Source organism: Bicyclus anynana, chromosome 23 (assembly GCF_947172395.1).
Source record: "Bicyclus anynana chromosome 23, ilBicAnyn1.1, whole genome shotgun sequence".
Classification (NCBI taxonomy): Eukaryota; Metazoa; Arthropoda; class Insecta; order Lepidoptera; family Nymphalidae; genus Bicyclus; species Bicyclus anynana.
Genome location: NC_069105.1, coordinates 5,273,653 through 5,294,124, shown reverse-complemented (window position 1 = coordinate 5,294,124; position 20,472 = coordinate 5,273,653). Strand labels below are relative to the sequence as shown.

General features: G+C 37.3%; 2 protein-coding genes across 3 annotated transcripts; both read left to right on the top strand.

Moving 5' to 3' along the window:
* The first annotated feature begins 44 nt into the window (after positions 1-44).
* On the top strand, positions 45-9,611 carry LOC112055224 (vitamin K-dependent protein C). 2 transcript variants are annotated; one of them, XM_052888700.1, is made up of 9 exons: positions 45-298; positions 1,526-1,699; positions 2,348-2,407; positions 2,996-3,194; positions 5,018-5,115; positions 5,746-5,907; positions 6,502-6,658; positions 7,251-7,291; positions 8,793-9,611. In XM_052888700.1, exons 1-9 carry the CDS (start codon positions 50-52, stop codon positions 8,970-8,972), a joined length of 1,320 nt encoding a protein of 439 aa, XP_052744660.1. In that variant the 5' UTR covers positions 45-49; the 3' UTR covers positions 8,973-9,611. The 2 variants fall into 2 exon arrangements, with proteins under 2 accessions (XP_052744660.1, XP_052744661.1); XM_052888701.1 differs by having other exon boundaries at positions 8,783-8,974.
* Positions 9,612-9,763: 152 nt separating this feature from the next.
* Positions 9,764-17,496, top strand: LOC112047005 (transmembrane protease serine 11A). Its single transcript, XM_024083893.2, has 9 exons — positions 9,764-10,168; positions 11,058-11,231; positions 13,417-13,476; positions 13,797-13,998; positions 14,228-14,325; positions 15,313-15,477; positions 15,681-15,840; positions 16,267-16,307; positions 16,841-17,496. Exons 1-9 carry the CDS (start codon positions 9,920-9,922, stop codon positions 17,024-17,026), a joined length of 1,335 nt encoding a protein of 444 aa, XP_023939661.2. The 5' UTR covers positions 9,764-9,919; the 3' UTR covers positions 17,027-17,496.
* The last annotated feature ends 2,976 nt before the right edge of the window (positions 17,497-20,472 follow it).

Sequence of the window (20,472 nt, the reverse complement as noted above, 5' to 3'; positions counted from 1 at the left end):
CATCCAAAATCAATAAAGATTTAATAAGTTTCCCTAAACTTCATCTATAATGAAGCTAGTGTGTTTGTTTATATGTGTAGTAATATTACGATGTGACAGTCTGTCGCCTATAGCCAGCTCTACAGTCAAAGTATACCCTTGCAAGAATACGGAATACATCGCAGCATGGATCGAGCCTGGCTTGCCTCTGGAGGAATACACCAAGTACTACCTGGACATTATAAAGAGCTTCCCCGCGAACAGCTTTGTCAAAGTTTCGTTCGATGCTGAAGTTAACATCACTTTCGCAGTTGTATCGGTGAGAACTATTTTATCATTATCAGCCCTCATTCGCACGAGAGCTTTCAAATAGAATACATTCCCATGTATATGTTTACACGACAGCTTATGAACATATACTTGGAAATGCATTTGTTCTATTTAAACGCTCGTGCGAATGAGGGCTTAGTATTCAGTCTCTTGAAAAATCAGAGAGAACGTTATTAATTCGACGCGTATATTTTTTTGATACGCATTTTACTGATTTTCATTTATGTTTTTATATTTTATTAGTATAAATAATAATTAAAAAGTTGTTCCACATAAATTTGGAAAATAAATTCCAACCCTTAAAGTAATACGGGAGATGATTGATTGTTTACACACGAAACCACATTAAAGAAAAAATAATGTCTAAGAAACAAAAATCTTTATCTATAAGCCGGAAAACCTTACACATGACTATTAAAAAAACAGCGTTGAGGAAAACTAGAAAAAACCTACTATAATTATTGACCCTGAGGTTTGTTGAAACAAAGCCTTTGCAAACTGTTCCAAAGACAATTTGCAATGCCTTTATTTTGAGATAGGTCGCGGGATCGATTCAGATGGTGCAGACAGTAGCCTTATGACGTTCATAAATTTAATACGTGCTATTACCGTGAATCGCGATAAACTTTCAAGAGTGAATCGAACCCGCATCAACCTACAGCATATGAAGTAGGTATAGCCTAAAGGAAAGTATTTTGATGTTGACTTTCATTGACTTCGGTCGTGCCTAAGAACAGGCAAATACGAGAAGGTGTGTAGGTTTACCACCAAGTTCTTTATTTAAAAACCAATCAACACTTGTTATTTTGTACTCAGTCATCATCATCATTATCAGTTGATGGACGTCCTCTGCTGAACATAAGCCTCCCTTAAAGGCTTTCAAACAACAGCATCCAGCGACTACCTGCAACTCGCTTGGTATCTTCGGACTTCCTACTGGAGGGTCGACCAACACTGCGCTTTCCAGCGTGGGGTCAACATTCCAGCACCTTATTAACCTAACGTCCATCTGCTCTTCGAACTATATGCCTCGCCCATTGCTACTTCAGCTTTGCGACTCGTTGCGCTTTGTCGGTAAGGTTTGTTGGTTGGTCCTTCTTCCGATCTCTAATTCTAATACAATAACGCAGAGATACTCTGAGAATAGCTTCCTTCTTCTTTACTCACTTTTTGTACTTAGTAGCTTTAATTAAAAAAATGATTAATGTTTTTTTAGGAAAATGACCAGTTCTCAAGAATAACTTACAGTGATGGCGACATTTTCACGCTGTGTTTCTCGACTCAGCAAGAAGGCCTCGGCCTCGTAGTGATGGGCGTGGTCCCAGGCCTAATCCCCAACGTGAAAGGCCTCACCATCGACGACGTGGAGCTCTGCACGGAGCCCGATGTGGTAAGAATAGTTGTTGTGTATATATTTTTCACAAAACCCATGGGAACTATGAGATTTTCAAGCACTCAAGCTATGCTTATTTTAGACATAAATAATGTTTTATTTTACTTATTATTATTTTTTTTAACTCGTTCGCTGCGTCACTGTTTTTTTATAACCAATACAATACGAGGTTTTTTGACCTCGTACTAAAACTTTTTGTTGCGTGGTACGAGGTTAATTGACCTCATACCGTGCAATACGAGGTTTTTTGACCTCGTTATTAAGCTTTTTGTGGCGTGTTACGAGGTTAATTGACCTCGTACCGTGCAATAAGAGGTTTTTCGCACTAAAACTTGTTGTGTGGTACGAGGTTAATTGAGCTCGTACCGTGCATTACGGGATTTTTTGACCTCGCATTAAAACTGTGGTATGGCACGAGGTTAATTGACCTCGTACCATAACCTGATTTTTAAGAAAATGTCCTGTAAAAAATTTATGCAAGTGAAGTTTACCATCATTTTAAATACTAACAATTATAAAGTAGCTTGTAAAAATGTATGTGAGATGCTTAATTTTCAATAAAAAAAAATGTAAAATGTGCCCGTTCCAATTCATAAAAACATTCTCCTTCTGACGCAGTCAGGTAAAAATAAACCAAATTTTCAGGGTTTCGTTGACAAGTACGCTGACATCGGAAAGACGTCACCACAAGAGGAATATAAATGGGTAAGTTGAATCCATCACACTATAAACAATGACAAAAAATCTGCAAACACAGACTTTTACTAAGGTAATTTCGGTCAGACGAGTTCAAAGTATTTTGATCAGATGAGAATTGAGATCGAAATCTTTTGATCAGTTGAGATCGAAGTCCTTCAATCAATTGAGAATTGAGATCGAAGTATTTTGATCAGATGTGATAACTTTTTAAATACGTATTTATTAAATACTGAAAAATCGATGTAAGCTCCTATTGCACCCCCTTATAAATATAAGTTTTAGCAGACTCAAAAGTGATTACAAAAATAAAAAAACTAATGTCGAACAGAGATTATGATTCACAACATTGAGTTAAGTCACGCACTTGTGAACGTTGTGTGTAGGGTTAAAGGCGCCTTTGACTATTAACAAACACTCCCCTTTTCCACTCAAATCACTCTCCCCGCCTATCCCAAGTAACCCGTAAAGAATTACACAACAAAAGATGTGGGCGGCTCGAAGGCCACGAGCAGACTGAAGCCGTTCGTACCGCAAGTCGTTGCAACGCGGCGATAATATAAGGGTTTTTTCAAGTATTTTTTGTTTTGAATCTAGCGTGCAGAAATCCAAAGATCAGAAAAAGCAGATGTCCTTCGTAACTGCGGTCGCCGCTGGGTGACCAGTGAGCGGATAGAGGACGGACCGGCACAGTCCGGATACTGGCCCTGGTTCGTGGCCATATATGAGTTGCAGCAAGGAAGTCTGTTTTACATTTGTGGAGGCACCCTCATCTCCAAGTCTTTTGTCTTGACAGGTAAACAATGTTTTTTTTAGAAATGCCTTTTGGTCCAATGCCTTCGGAACACCAGGTCGTGGGTCGAACTATGAATTACTTTTTTTTTTTTTACTCAGCCCATAGTACCTATGACAGTAGTGTTACACCTCTGTGCCGCGGAAAATATGTAAAACAGTTGGTATTGGTCATTATCATTACCGTCTGCATAGAGTAAGACTAGATTAACCTCTTTGAACGTCTGTAAGTGATCGTTAAATACTAAAGCATGCAAGCCCTAAGCCCTCAAATCTGGATTGGAGCTAGTGTTTAAGCTCTATATCCTCTTTCCGACAAGAAAGTAGACCATTAGAATTGGCTGAAAATTATAAATTTTAGTAGCTTCTGGTTGCAGGCGATTTGACACCAAGGTGTGTAGAACTACAAGTAATAAATCAGTGCCGGGGCTTTAGCCATGTTGTCTGTCAATACTCTTTCTATAATCGTAATCAACCTGCCACATAGCTACAAGCCCTGTAGCCTAGCATGTGTAAACGATAGAACTCTCTAGAAAAAAGACACATTATTGTCAACCAACAGCGGCAGTTTCCAACATTGGGACCATGAAAAAAAATCATATAAATTCAAAATTCATTTATTTCAATTAGGCTTAGTTTACAAGCACTTTAGAAATGTCAGGATTATGCCATAATATAATTTAATCAATAAATTTTTCGACTATTATTACCACCATTAGGTGCTAATAATAGTCGAAAACTTAAAATAAAGTTACGAGGGTTCCAAAGAGGGGTCGGAGAAGAGCCCACAACAAACTCAGCCAAGGTTAATTTTTTTGTTTACCATCATTTTACAAACTTATTTAAAACTAAGCACACTAGTACCTACTTAGGTAGGTAGGTCATACTTAGGTAATGTAAATTTTTTGCATTTTGTTCTGTCTGTGTATATGTCGGCGAGTGAGTTATTTGATCGGTTAGCAAAATCTACATTAATTATTGTGATAATATTAGAATCAGGTTTCATGTAATTGGGTTTTAATTATTTACTGTTTAAATAAATAAGACTGAAAGATTGATCACGCGACTCTGTCCAATAGCATTGCGTCGGTAGCCGCAAAAATGGCGCGCAACCGGTACGCTTTAGAGAGTGAAGCACCCTGCCCCCACTGTAGTCTTCTAGTTTAGCGGCTCACTTGTAATCGCGGTCTTTGAAATGGATAGACGTCTTCCATTTGTGTCTTCCATTTGTTAAGCATAGTGAAATAGTGATAGTGATAGTGATAGTGATAGAAGCTAGTGGGTGAGTTAATAAAAGTAAGGCCATTGCATTGTTAATTAATTAGCTGGGAGCCAACGCGAGCGGAGATGAAGAGCATTGACTAGTCGTAAAGGGACCCCTCAATCCAACTGACATCAGTTGCAAGTCTGAGATCCGCTCGTGCTTGACTACCTGCCCTACGTTAGATAACCCTGGTTTACATGTGATAGTATCAGCGCTGTACTTGATCAACATAGAGGGTAGAACTGTATTAGCAAGTTAAATGGTCGATTCGGTGATGATTGATAGTGTTACTTTGTGTATCTGCCATCCATCACACATAAAGCTTAGAACATGCTCTTAGACTACGGCTTCTCCGTTATCAAAAGTAGTATTTAGTTCGATCCGCCGATATCAGAAGTGGAATATAGTCAATGCCCCGACATATACATATTCGTATTAATACTAATGTGTGGACGATGGTGGCTCGAGGCCGTATTGTTTGGAGGACAAGAGATGTCTAGTAGAAGTCTTCCATTGGCTAATATTGATGATGAAGATCACAAATAGTGTTATTAATTTTGCAGCTGGATACTGTACTGCAAACAAAAAACCGGAGAAAATCTCAGCAGCAATGGGGATATATCACTTGACAGATTACTCCTTAGACGTGAAACGGATACACGTATGTGCATCTCTGTTACCTTAAACCTGTAAAATATAGTAATAATAATATATAACCAACGTTTGAGTAATTATTCTATTGGTAATTGTACTACTAAATTGCACTGAAGGTGGTAATTTTTGTACTTTGTAGAACATTCAATATAACTTAATTAAAAACCGTAAATTATCGGCTAACATACGAGTTACGATATTTTAGTAGGCCTTGATATCAGAACCCTGTGAAGTATGTCATAATATTTACGGGACAGCCTGTATAAGCAAGTGCTTGGCTACAATCACGCCTGATGGTAAGCAATGATGCAGCCTGACAGTGAAAAGCTCCTGTATAGAAAATTCTATTTACTCTTGACTTAATAATGGGAATCTTAGTCTATTGCAAATGGTGCGGAAAACAGAAGCTGGCAGAGCATTCAATATCTACATACTACTTTTGGTTATTGACTTGCCTAAGTATCAGGCACTACAAAAATGTTTAAGGGTTAAGTGTGGCAATTAAAAATAAATAAATGAATTCTTTCTTTCTTATATCTTCGTTGTGCGTATAAAAACTAAGCAAACCGTTTCGTACGCGTCCAAAGGACATCGCTTACGTAGCGGTGCAGAGCTCTGCGATGTCTGTCTTTTTCAGGTTAAGGAGATAATAACTGCCAAGAACTACAAATCGGCTGACTATGACAACCAGCTGTCTCTGTTGAGGTTGGAGCGGGATGTCCCGTTCAGGTCCGACATCCAGCCCGCGTGTCTGTGGCCCAACGCGGCCGCTGGCCCACGGGTGGGCAACATCACTGTTGTAAGTGAAAATCCTTCATGCAAGTAAATAAGAATAGAATATACTACATAGGAAATAAATACAATAGAATATAATACAATCTTTAATATAATTAAAAAATAAAATCAACACAGTGTGTATCTGGTGTACAGTCAGTATCAGAAGTATCGAAAATATTCAAAATATAGTAAATGATTTTTTATTATCTATATATATATATATAAATGAATCCATATTTCCCTTGGTCACGCCTAGGGTAGGGGTAGGGTAGGGGTAGGGTAGAAGTAGGATAGGGGTAGGGTAGGTGTAGAGTAGAGGTAGAGTAGGGGTAGCGTAGAGTTAGTATAGGAGTAGCGTAGGGGTAGCGTAGGGGTAGGGTAGTGTTAACGTAGGGGTAGGGTAGGGGTAGCGTAGGGGCAGCGTTGGGTTAGCGTAGGGGTAGCGTAGGGGTAGTTGAAAGTCGCGGGCGTCCGCTAGTAATACGTATATTAATAAGTATATTATATAATAATTATAGTAAGAAAGTTTACCTTAAGCTGTCGAAAAATCGTTATTTTGGCGCTAGTAAAAATCGTCTTTCTAAAATTTCTAACGACGAAGACGACTGTGCTGCAGATGGTGGGGTGGGGGTACGATGATGACGACGAGGAGCTGACGATTCTGCAACAAGCCAACCTGCCGCTGGTGTCCGACCACGACTGCATCCAGCGCGACCCCGTGTACGGGCGACTACTGAACGAACACACCTTCTGCGCGGGATACCTCGGAGATGGTAACAATCACCACCAATAAATACATTTTACTAATACATATGCGTGCGTGTTGCCAGCGATTTCTACGGATGACGGATTTTGACGGCCTTCGTGGCGCAGTGGTATGCACGGTGCATTTACAAAACGGAGATCCTGCTGGGCAGATTGAGATTATCTTAATCAGGTCTGGCTGGTGGGAGGCTTCGGCCGTGGCTAGTTACCACCCTACCGGCAAAGACGTACCGCCAAGCGATTTAGCGTTCTGGTACGTTGCCAAGTTAGCCCGCTTCCATCTTAGACTGCATCATCACTTACCATCAGGTAAGATTGTAGTCAAGTGCTAACTTGTAAAGAATTAAAAAAAATGCGAGACTTGGTCGTTAACTATGAATCGAGCCGATCGACGCTGAGGCCAATGGCAGCCCCGCATAGGTAAGCGCAATTTCGGTCGAACCCAAAATTTACCTTACCCTTTGGTAGATGGACCGACATTAAGCAAGTAACAGGGAGCTGCTGGATGCAAGCGACTCGAGACCGTGACCGTAGTATTTGAAAGTCCTTACAAGATAGCATAAACTAGCATTGAATTAATTATTTTTTAACTATTTGCAGGAGCATCTCCATGCAAAGGTGACGGCGGTATCGCTTTTCTGGTAAGGGTTTATCTTTGCTCTTACAACAATATCATAATTCTAGCTTGAATTCTTTTAAAACCGTCAATCGATGACTTAACAGGCAGGAATTGACTTCTCTGGACCGCAATTCTGAATAGTGGTATTAATTAATTATACAGTACAACTATAATTGTCCCAGATTCTTTGTCCAAAGAAGCTTCACCTACATTTTTGAATACTAAGTAATAAGAGGAGAGACGAATATCTTAGGATTTCATGGATTCACCGTGCGGATGTGCGGGAAAAAAAACTCCGAGCAGCGGACTCAAGTCCCTGGACTTATGACCAATGGACGTAGGGTTAATAAATGCCTTAAAAATCAATAACCACTCCCCTTCTCCTCTCGTGTTGTTCTCCCCGCTTAGCGAAATTTGATAAGATCCTACTAGAGCAGCTTTGATCCCTGTTCTAATATAGAACTTGCTGCAGTTCTAGAGAGGCCAAGAAGACTTTAGGCAAGTTATAAAGAGATTTTGCTGATAGGATTATCGCACCTACTTCTACGGTGTATAGACTATCTGCATAGCCATTAGTTAGTACATTTGTTAGGTCATAATATTTATTCATTCATACTCTTTTGTTATAAAAAAAAAAAAAAAAACATATTTTTTAACATACCTATTGTAAATATTAAATATACTAACACTAGATTTAAGGAATTATTGTTACTAAAAAATATTGTAAATGTTATAAGGAGAAAATAAAAGGGCTTTATTATTATTATTATAATATTTATTCACTTTTATACTGTGATTCCACAAAATTTTAGTCTCCCACGGCACGGTAAGCTCTACAAGTACTACTTACTAGCTTAGTTTGTTTGGAAAAATGACAAATGACTGGTCTAGATCTCGAAATAGCGATATGTTTTTCATACGTATCCAAATCCATTAATAAAGTCCAATCATGTGCAGAACCTAGAATTGAATAGGGTTTACTAGAGGAATTTAATATTAAGTCCGCTTTGACGAAGTTAATTTATTTTTAGTCAACCCTTTTTGAGCTCTAGCTACTGAAAGTAGCTTCGCATATAATTTGAAGTACTCAATAACGACGACGTGAGTAAAGATCCAGGTGCTCCTAGCATCCAACCAAGGAAAGCCTTACTGTTCCTATAGCCTCACTTCAGTGGCTTTCCCCCATCGTACTTAGTTGCTCTGATCTGGGAGAGTCATTTGAAAGGCATTAAGATAAGAAATGTAGGTATATTTTGAATACTAAATACTCATGGGACTGTATTAAGGTGGACTGCCTACATTTGCATACAGTCCACCTGATGTTAAGTGGAACACCAATGCCAATTACAAAGCAAAGCTCGACGCATGGCCATGATATATAGATGTCAAGTCTCTGGCAGATGTAATGATATTTTTGATTATTTTTAAATTTTGTACAAAAAATTTGACAAAATTCCCCAAAATCACATAAAAATTACTCCATTCGAAGTTCATAACTCAATTCACAAATAAGTCGTTGGCAGGTGGTCACCCCGGACAAGATACAGGACAGTACAGGACAAGGTAGTAAGGTGACGGGCTCCTGGCAGGTGAAGGGCATCCTGTCCCACTCCGAACAATCACCGGAAGAGCCATGTACTCAGAGCTACGCCCTGTTTACGGACGTGGAGAAGTACTGGAACTGGATCCACAGATACTTATAATAAGTAGATAAAAATAATAAGTAAGGGTTAACCGAAAAATAAAACACTCGCTTAGCAAGTCGCAGTAAAAGACTCGCTTAATCTTGGTCTTGTAGAATTATGGTCAATATATCTAATATTAATTACACATGGTACAGTAATTAAAATTATCAAATTATAATTAGTTTAGGTTAATCTTAAAGATTATATCAGCAATACAGTTATTTTAACAAAAACCAGTGGAGTTTATTTACCTCTTATTTTATGTAATATCAGATAGTTAATGTAGTTCTTTACTTAAATGTTTCGTTTATTTATTATTCTAAAATGATTCATTTAATTTATTGTAAAAGATCAATAATAAAAACCACATTGGGTTTCTCAAAAAAGGACAATATGTTTCCTGAAATAGGGGTTTTTATATCTATAAGTGGTGTGTCACTAAATACTAAATAGTAAAAAAGATTTAACTTGGCAAAATTCAACATATTATATTTTGTAAAGTTTCGGAAAGTGCGTTCAGGAATTGATTGATCGATGTTTCTTGTCAATATCCCTTGAACGCGTACTAAGCGGCTTAGTTCCTCTTTCCTTAACATAAACATGTGGAAGCCCCTTCCAGCTTCAGCTTTCTCCGGTTATTTAAACACAAGCTCGAACCCAAACCTTCCAAATCTGTCCATCCTCATAACTGCCGAGCTACTAAAACTTATAAACACGTTGTCAACGTGCAACTTCAAACTAGTATGACGTAGCAAACCGTATGTGTCGATTATACTCGACGTTTGTCTTGTATTCATTTATCAGTCGTTACACGTCTTTGACCAAGGACGCACTCACCTCTTAGCATATACTCGTATGTCAGAAAATTTATTTGTTGAAAAACAGTCATTCTTATTTTTTATAATTAGTTTTCAACTTTGAAATCAATTAAACTTTAATTATAATTCGACCAAACTTCGTCTGTAATGAAGCGAGTGTTGTTGTTTATATGTGTAGTAATATTACGATGTGACAGTCAGTCGCCTATAGCCAGCTCTACAGTCAAGGTATACCCTTGCAAGAATACGGAAGACATCACAGCATGGATAAAGCCTGGCTTGCCTCTGGAGGAATACACCGACTACAATCTGGATATTAAAAAGAGCTTTCCGGCGAACAGCGTTGTCAAATTTTCGTTCGATGCTGAAGTTAACATCACTTTCGGAGTTAAATCGGTGAGAACTATTTCATCATTAGGTATCTATCAATCTATTTTCAATCGACAAAACAACTGATAGAAAGTTATTTACTAATTCGACGCGTATATTTTTTTGTTATGCATAACTTTTTACTTTAAAATAATATAATTGTAATGATGTTTTTTAACCGACTTCCAAAAAGGAGGATGTTCTACGTTCGGCTGTATAGTATGTTTGTTTTTTTTTATGTATGTCCAGCGATAATTCCGTCATTTGTGAACCGATTTAAATATTTTTTTTTTGTTTTAATTTATTAACTACATAACAAAAAGTACTAGATTTTTCTGTGTTTTTAATTTTAATATCGGTAAACCCAACACAATATTATTAATAAGACAGTGTTGAGGAAAAAACAGAAAATACCTACTTAATAATTTACCTTGAGGTTTGATGACCTCTTTGGAGCAGTTTCCAATGCCTTTGTTTTGTAGCCCACAGGCCGTGGATTCGATTCGCAATTTAGGTGAAATTTGGATTTTATAGTCTAATAGGTGATTGGCGTTGATAGATCTTGTCTGTAGGTTTCGGCCCTGGTTAAGTACCGACAAAGACGTGCCGCCAAGTCACTTAGCAATCTGATACATTGACACTTGCCTATAGTTTATTACATTATTCTCTAAGCTTCATACTTCCGATTAATATGGAATTTGTCCATAATATTATCCAAACCGGTAAAATGTTTAAAAAAAAATTCCAAAACTAAATTTTTTCAGTCAACCCATTAGTATCACATTTAGTGACATATTTAATTTGATGTAAAAAAATATCCAATAACCAACTCGATGAAGACCTCTTTACACTTCTCTTTAAAAAAGGAGGAGATTATATTAGCACGAGTAATTTTAATTAAATGAACTTTTTCTAGGAAAATAACCAGTTCTCAAGAATAACTTTGAGTGATGGTGACATCTTTACGCTACGGTTCTCAACTCAGCAAGAAGGCCTCGGTCTCGAAGTGAGGGGAAAGGTGCCAGGCCTCAACCCCAACGTGAAAGGCCTCACCATCGACAACGTGGAACACTGCACAGAGCCCGATGTGGTGGGAAAAATTACTTTATTTTTAGTTTATTTAGGTACTTTCAATTTAAGGGTGAGTGGTGCACTGGACAGTAACCAGTTCTGCAAAGGCCGTGGGTTCGATTCCCATATAAATGAAAAATAATTGTGATGAGCATGTGTGTTTTCCAGTGTTTGGGTGGATTCTATTGTATACTTATATAAATGTTTATGATTTATGAACTATCGGGTGTTTATTTTTGTTTTTCTTATTTCTTTTGACTTTGCTCAAATTCTTGATACCACTCATGCAACGTGTTAATTGTTCCTAATGCGTCGCATACAAAGATAGATAGTATTCATTATCTATCTACCTTGGCTTAATATACTAATGAGTTTACATATATTTAAAAAAAAAAAAACATACATACAGCCGAACGTAGAACCTCCTCCTTTTTGGAAGTCGGTTAAAAAAATAATAAAACAAATCCAATATAAGATGTATCGCCATCATTAACAGCCGATAGACCTCCCTGCAACGCGCTTAATGTCCTCAGTCCATCTAGTAGGGGGTCACCAACACTGCGCTTTTCGGTGCGGGGTCACCACTCCAGCACCTTGAGACCCCAACGTCAATTGGCTCTTCGAACTATGTGCCTTGCCCACTGCCACTTCAGCTTAGCGACTCCCTGCAATATGTCCGTGAATTTGGTTCTTCTACGGATCTTCTGATTTCTGATTCGATCACGCAGAGAAACTCCAAACATAGCTTGCTCCATCGCCCTATATGATGTACATGTAGAACAAAAGCCGAGCGGGCAAGGATCGACCCCACGACCTCTAGGACTTTAATCTAGTCCCCTAACTCATCACATCTATACACAACACCACCAATTAATATTTATAAATAACTGCGTGAGAGAGGTCGTCAAACTATCATTACAATTGCAGTTGCTTTGTAATTTATTCATTTTTTATTTTTAAAAGATCAACAACACGAATTAGTAGTAGGTGATTAAATATTAATAATACATTAACTAAATCGTTAACCAGCACCGTGAACCACAAATTACATAATGCTGTATACTGAGCCACTATTTATAATACCCGAGTATTTTATTTAGGTATCATTTTCTCGTACAAGTGCCTGTAATAGACAGACATGCCGCATTTTATGAAGGCTGTAAGTTTGTCAGGTAATATTTGAATAAACGACTTTTAAAAGTTCCAAAAAGTCTTTGAATTACGTATTTCATAAGGAAGACCATTCCAGAGAGTAATTGATGTACGTGTAAATGACTTATTATAGAACTTAGTGTGGCTAGGAGGAACATGCAACCGACTGTTTTCTACTAATTATCATAAAGAATTATATCTCCAGTCGCCAGATCGTAACCTTTGTGACCCTTTGCCACCACCAGTGCCACTAGTCATTTTACCACACTATAACTCAAAACATGAATGATTTATATTAAAATAACTTCAGCCCCTTTTTAACCCACTAAGGAAAGAATTTTGAAAAATATTAAATTACATACTGATTTGACATTATTTATAGTATTTTTTCTAGTAGTACATTTGCCAATTTTGCCAGACAGACAGACATACATACAGACAGACAAAAAATTAAAAAAATATGTATTTGTCTTCAGTATCGATTAAATTATGACCTCCAACTAAAATTTTCAAATATCTTCAATTTACAGACTTTGTCTTATAACAGTTTTATTATAAGTAGTTGATAGATCGACTGGCATTTAGGAAAAATAAACATTGTTGCCATTTCGGAAAAAAAATATAAAGTACTTTTCTATATATAAACAACATGGCAACCCGAACTCCTTTCTATTCACGTGGATGACATTCACGTCACAGTCGGCCAGATAAACTTAAGTTCGTTTACAGTTCACTTGTAAATGTTGCAATCGCAACAAAAGTTATGACGACTTGACTGACGCAGTTATCAATGCTGTGGTTTTCAACTAAGCGGGCTTGGGTTTCAATCCCCACTCAATTTAGGATTTCACTCGACACTAACAGGCTAGTTTTTAACGTTCCAGTTCCAAACCATTCAAAACGCAATTCCAATTTAGCGTTCCAGTATAATGCCGAGTAGAAAGATACCTAAAAAAAATAATTGGTAAATCTCCCAACTACCAAGTGAGATCGCCACCAATCATCACGATAACATTAAGACACTCATGATTAAAAAGACATCGAATTTTCAGGGTTTCGTGGATAAATACGCTAATACCGGAAAAACACCACAACAGGAGAAATATCAATGGGTAAGTGCATAGCACAAAATTCTGAAACACGGACTTTCACTAAGTAAATTTATAGGTATTTTTGGTCAGACGAGATCAAAGTCTTTTGATCAGATGAGAATTGAGATTGAAGTTTTCTGATCAGATGAGATCGAAATCTTCTGATTAGATGAGATCGAAGTCTTTAGACTCAGTTGAGAATTGAGATCAAAGTTAACGCACATAAGTAATGGTTCGTTAACTTAAGACATTTTAAAACTATATAATTGTACGTATATTGTGATGTAAAGATTATTATAAAAATATAAGGTTTTTTTCATATAATTTTGTTTTGAATCCAGCGTGCAGAAATCCAAAGATCAGAAAAAGCTGATGTCCTTCGTAACTGCGGTCGCCGCATGGTGACCAGTGAGCGGATAGAGGACGGGCCGGCACAGGCCGGATACTGGCCGTGGTTCGCTGCCATATACGACATTCAGACACGAACCAGTCTGCGATACAACTGTGGAGGCACCCTCATCTCGAAGTCTTTTGTCTTGACAGGTAAACTGTAGGTATTTAATTTTTGTAGAACTGCCTTTTGTACCACGAGGTTGCGAGTCGGATTATCCTTGAACTTCATATCCCGTTTCCTATGAGCAAGAAGCCCAAACTCTAAAGTGAGTTTTTCATATAAGCCAAAAAATTGCCTGTGTCCATTGTCCATTAGTAGACGTCCATCGGCTGATTATGATGATGTAGATGATGACATGTGGTCTAATTAATTTCACAGCTGGATACTGTACTGTAAACAGAAAACCAAAGGATGTATTGGTAGTGATCGGGATATACCACGCAGCCACTTTCGGACCGGATGTACAACGGAGAAACGTAAGTGCATCTCTGTTACCTGTTATTCGACTAGGATAGGATCTATGAATATGACCGAAGTAGAATATCTTGGAGGTGGAATGGAGAAAGGTAGGTGCTCTATTATACGATAGTAATAGTGACAGACGGAAATTTTCTAAAACCTCTCTGATACACCTGGGAATAATTTGCTTGTAATCGAGAGCCCTTAAAGCTGATTCCATTCAAATAATCGTTTTCGAACAAGAAAGTATTCCTATTTTGATCGTCGAAAGTGCTTACCTAATTATCGCTATTTACCTACGATAATGTAATCGTGGTGTTTGAAGGTTACAGGAGGCCTATGTCTAGCCGTGGACGTCCATCGACTGATTATGATGATGATGATGTATGAAAACTTAAATTGAAAGCAGCTATGTACCTTTTCCACGCCACTATCTAAAATACTCACGATTTCAAACAATTTGCCACTCACGCTGAAGTTTAATCAAGAAATAACAATATCACGACGAAGGTTAAGGTAACAAGTGAAAGTTGGGGCGAAATGTCGTCCTGGATAATTATTGTTTTTATTGATTCTTTAACTATTTATTTGTTGTAATAAGCAAGCGCTTAGCTGCAATCACGCCGCGTAAGCTATATCATGCAGCCCATTGGTGAAAAGTACTTGCCTACACCAGAAGATTCTATTCGCTCTTGACTTAAATATTAAATATTTTAAGTGGCAGGGGAAACAGAAGCTATCAAGAGCCAGCTAGCAGCCAGAGCTATTCCATAATCTCACAATGCGTATATGAAATGACGAACCAAACCACACATTAGTACATGTTCAAAGGACATCGACTATGTAGCGGTGCAGCAATAGGACTATTTTGTAACGATGTTCTTATAACTCGACAGTGTGAGTTTTGAATTCATCTCTAGACTCTATCGTTCTTTATCCATAGTATCGTATTAGACAGGGACAGGCAGTGCTGAGTTCGTAACTGCGATTTCTGTCTTTTTCAGGTTAAGGAGATAATAACTGCCAAAAATTACAAGTCAGCTGACTACGACGACCAGCTCTCTTTGCTGAGGTTAGCGCAGGATGTCCCGTTCAGCTCTAACATACAGCCCGCGTGTCTGTGGCCCAACGCGGCCGCTGGCCCACTTGTGGGCAACGTTACTGGTGCTGTAAGTGAAAATCCTTCATGCAAGTAAATAAGAATAGATGTGTGATAAGAATAGTGCCTATATAGTATATCTACATAGGCACTACAATCTGTTTACAGTTATAAAATTGTAAAAGTTTAAAAATTGACAGTTAGTCATGTACAGTAACTATCAGAAGTATCAAAAATGAACAAAGTATATAAATTTATAAATCGGCATTCCAGATGGTAGGGTGGGGGTACGACGATGACGACCAGCAACTGGAGAGTCTGCTGCAAGCCAACCTGCCGCTGGTGTCCGACCACGACTGCATCCAGCGCGACCCCGTGCTGTACAAGCGGCGACTGAACGGACACACCTTCTGCGCGGGATACCTCGGAGATGGTAACAATTACCATAATATATTTCTAATAATAATAGTAAACCATATGCGTGCGTGTTGCCAGTCATACCTCCAGATCCGAGACTTGAGCGCTAACTATGAACCTGATAAGAAAGCTCAGAGTCACTCAGCGTGTGATGGAGCGAGCTAAGCTTGAAGTTTCTTTGCGTGATCGAATCAGAAATGAAGATATCCGCAGACTCAAATCAAAGTCATCGACGAGCCGACGGACGCAGGGGTCCCAAAGATAATGGCGACCCCGCATCGGAATGCACAGTTGGTCGAACCCCTACTTGATGGACCGATGACATTAAGCGAGTTACAGGGATCTGGTGGATGCAAGTGGCTCGAGTCCATGGTGTTTGGAAGTCCGTGATCCTTCCAACATAGCGCTATCAGTTAATTAAATATTTTTGAACTGTTTCCAGGAGCATCGACATGCGAAGGTGATGGCGGTATCGCTTTCCTGGTAAGGAAAATTTATGGAATTACTACGATGTCCAAATTCTGGCTTGAAAACGCGAGTTAAGAACTTTTTTAAAATCGTCAATCGATGACTTAAACTGGTGTGGAGACTTTACACCATTTTCTAATACCTACCTGGCAGCTATGCTGCTGATAATAATGTAATCGTTTTTGTAGTATAATTTAAAGGACCATTCAGATGGCAGTAATTCTCTGGACCATAACATAGTGATACTGAAAACTACCACAATTGTCCCAGATGTTTTTTCTAACGAAGCTTTTATTAACATCTTACATACTGAGTAACAAAATGTACGTTTTGATTACTGAAGTAGTTGGTAATACAGTTGCATACAGTACACCTGATGTTAAGTGATACACCATCGCCAATAACGAAGCAACGCATGGCATCGTGTGCGACGACCATGTCCTGCCATGTGCTTGTCGACGTGAAATGTAGATGTCAAGTCAATCAGATGTGATGATAATTTTGATTTTCTGAAAGTCTCATAAAAGTCACAAACTGGTCATTTGCAGGTGTTCACCCCCGACAAGGTACAGGATAGTACAGGACAGGATAGAAAGGTGACAGGCTCCTGGCAGGTGAAGGGCATCCTGTCCCGCACCGTGCGACCCCCGGGAGAGCCGTGCACTCAGAGCTACACCCTGTTCACGGACGTGGAGAAGTACTGGGACTGGATCCACAGATACTTGGACAACTGATTCTATAAAATAATAGCAGTAAAGGACTCGTTTAATCTTGGTCTGACAGAGTTATGATTAATGTACTGAGGTGCCAGAGCAATTTTATTTGCAAAACCAAAATTTTAATATTTTCTTATGCTGTGCACATCAATTTTACAGAAAAATTATATCAAAATTATATTCAGCTAAAAATGTGAACCCGTTACTACTAAGTACCAGGTACTATTACTAAGGCTACCAGACCAATGGTTTATTATTCACCTGATATATCAAGTAACCAAATCTGTTGTTGTACTGATACCGGATAACCACTCTTATGGCGGTAGCCGCTTGGACTATTATAGGCAAAATCTCGTGTTGAAATTTACTTTATTACTACACATGGTAGAGTAATTCAAGTTATCAAATTACATTAAAATTACTTTAGATTAATCTTAAAGATCATATCAAAAAAAATACAGGTAATGTAAAAAAGTAAAAAACAAAAACCAGTTTTATTTACCTCCCATGTTATGTAATTAGGCTATTTTTACATATTAATAATTAAATTAAAACTAAGAATTAACAGTATAATAAATTTAAATTTATCTATATCTATCTATACTAATATTATAAAGAGGTAAAGTTTGTAAGTTTGTAACATTCTTTAAATGGGGTAATCTTCGGAACTACTGATCCGATTTCAAAAATTCATTCACCAGTAGAATGCTACGTTATCGAGGAGTGCTATATGCTATTTTATATTGGTAATCACATATATTAGCAGAGTTATCACAGTTTTTGTCATACAGGTTGGATGAAACTCCTCTTAAACAGACTTAATCGCATGCGCTGCCTTAACCATTGTGTAAAATTGAAATCAATGTATGAAGGCTTTATGTACCTTTAAAAGTTCTACAAAAAAGTTCGCGACTTATGTTTAGAGTTTCAAATATATATTTGATACATACTTAGTTTGTTTTTGACAGATAAAAAGGTAACAGGTATACCTACTGCTGTGCTCGGCGATTTTCTATTATTATAAAAAAGTGGAGCAAACAATTTAAATCAAATTTTGTGTGAAAAATGGAATCAAGTACCTACTCTAAAACTTTTGAAATGTTGACAATGGCGTATGCTAAGTCTGCTTTAAGTAAAACAAATGTTAAATGTTGTTTCCAAGATGACCGAGAAGATGCCAAAGACGAACCTCCCTCTGGACGCACCTAGCACATTAACAACAAAAGATATCGTAGAAGTTGTGAAGTAAATTGTTTTGAAAATCAAAAAATTACCTTAATGCAATTTTTCGGATGTTTTGGGCATGAGACGTGTGTCAGCAAAGTTTGTTCCGAAACTTCTGAATTTTGATCTGAAGATCCGTCGCAAGAGCATCGCTCAGGAGCTTAGGAGATATGGATAAAATTCGATACGCAAACGAGACGCCGAATTATGAGTTTCACGTGAGTGAAAAGCACAGAGCGATTGACGCGCGACGCAAATTTTATGACGTGAGCGCTAAAACCATTTTTACCTAATTGCAAGTAAATTAAACAACATAACGAGAAACAAAATGGCCATGTTCAAGATATATACCTAATTTTCTATACCAAACAAAAATTTAAGAAAAAAAGTTTACTTTTCCTGAGATCAAAAGCAAAATGTGAGCAAAACATGTATTTTTCAAAAAATAAACTATCGAGAAAAGTTTTACAAATTGTGTATTTTGTATAGTCATAACGAAGCTAACACTTTGAAATATCATTTACCCATATATCAGGCTCCTAACTTTTCCAGAATCTGAGATCCAGAACCATTTGTAACCACCAAATTACATATTGCACACTCTTAATTATGACGACTAGGAAAAAAAGCCTCGCAACTGGTGGGCTATTATTTTTATAAAGTTTAATTAATATTTTGTATTCTAAAGGCATAATTAAAAAAAAATATATATAAATAAACGCTTAAATAATAAAATTGTGTAAATAGGTAAATGACGAAAACGGTAATATAATATTATTAAATAATTATTTATTAACTTCTTCATTTAGGTTGTTTTCTTTGATTATTATGTAATACATAGATTTAAATCTTATGACATGTATGTTTTGTATACCTACCTGTATTTTAATGTCATAAAGAAGTTAAGTAAAGAAGTTGATTGAATTTAACAACATCATTGTGTTGCTCATACTTTAATGTATTTGAATAAAAAGAGTAAAGAGCCGGCTGATATTAATATACCTATCCAGATTTTTTTAGTAAACTAGCGAGCCCGGTCAATCTTAATTTTTTTTGAGGTACCTTCCCTACATTCCCACAGCGTAATGTCTTACGGTATTTTATTGTGGGGCAAGGCTGCCGATATACAATCTATATTTGTTCTTCAAAAAAGAGCAATTCGAGCAATATATCAATTAAAATCACGCGAGTCCCTTCGTCAAAAGTTTAAAGAAATAGGTATACTAACAGTAGCCTGTCAATATATATATAACAGCATAATCTATGTAAGACAAAATATTAATTTGTACAAACGAAAAGGAGATTTAAACCCACGTCTTACTAGACACGGGCATAAGTTAGTTATTTCTGCATATCGTCTCCAAAGAGTAAAAAAATCTTTTGTAGGTTTGGGTGTACTCTTCTATAATAAGATCCCCAAGACTGTGATGGACCTGCCAATGCATAGCTTTAAGCAATGTGTTAAAAAACATCTACTTAGTCGAGGGTACTACAACATTGATGAGTTCCTTAATGATAAAGATGCTTGGAGGTCGTTGGATCAGCTTCCACCTTCACACAGAAAGTAAAACTATAAAAAATGTAAACAGTAATTGTTATTAATTGTAAATTATAATACTGTATGACTTTTTCAAAAGAGCAACTGTTGAGTTTCTTGCCGGTATCTTCTCAGCAGAACCTGCCTTCCGAACCGGTGGTAGAATCTTTACAAATAGTCAACTGACGTGTCAAAAGTGCTTGTAAACTGAGCCTACTTGAAATAAATGATTTTTGATTTTGATTTTGATTTCATGCCAAGTCAGGACCAATTTTTTATCGTTTATTCTATAGTGTCGGATATCGTTATCGGTATTTGTATGCATTACATAAGGGATTAAAGTGCTAACATAATCTACGGAACCCTACACTGCGCGTGGCCCGACACGGTTTTTTATTATTTGGTCACCTAGTGTGGCGGTAATACCTAGATGGCTTCACCAAAATAAATATATGAAGGTCCTTCAAGATCATTGATCAGTATCAGCCTTATTTAAATTTACCAATCAAAAAACAACACTCATTTTATTGATCACTTCCTATTTTACTACAATTTACAAAGTATTTTATTTGTTTATTTAAGAAAAAGTATATTTACAATCACAAAACTAAATCGAAACACAAAGTTGGCAATTGTAATTAAAATGCTGGAGGCGGGCAGCCCTATCACATGTTTACGGAGCGCGCGGCTGTAGGTATTTATT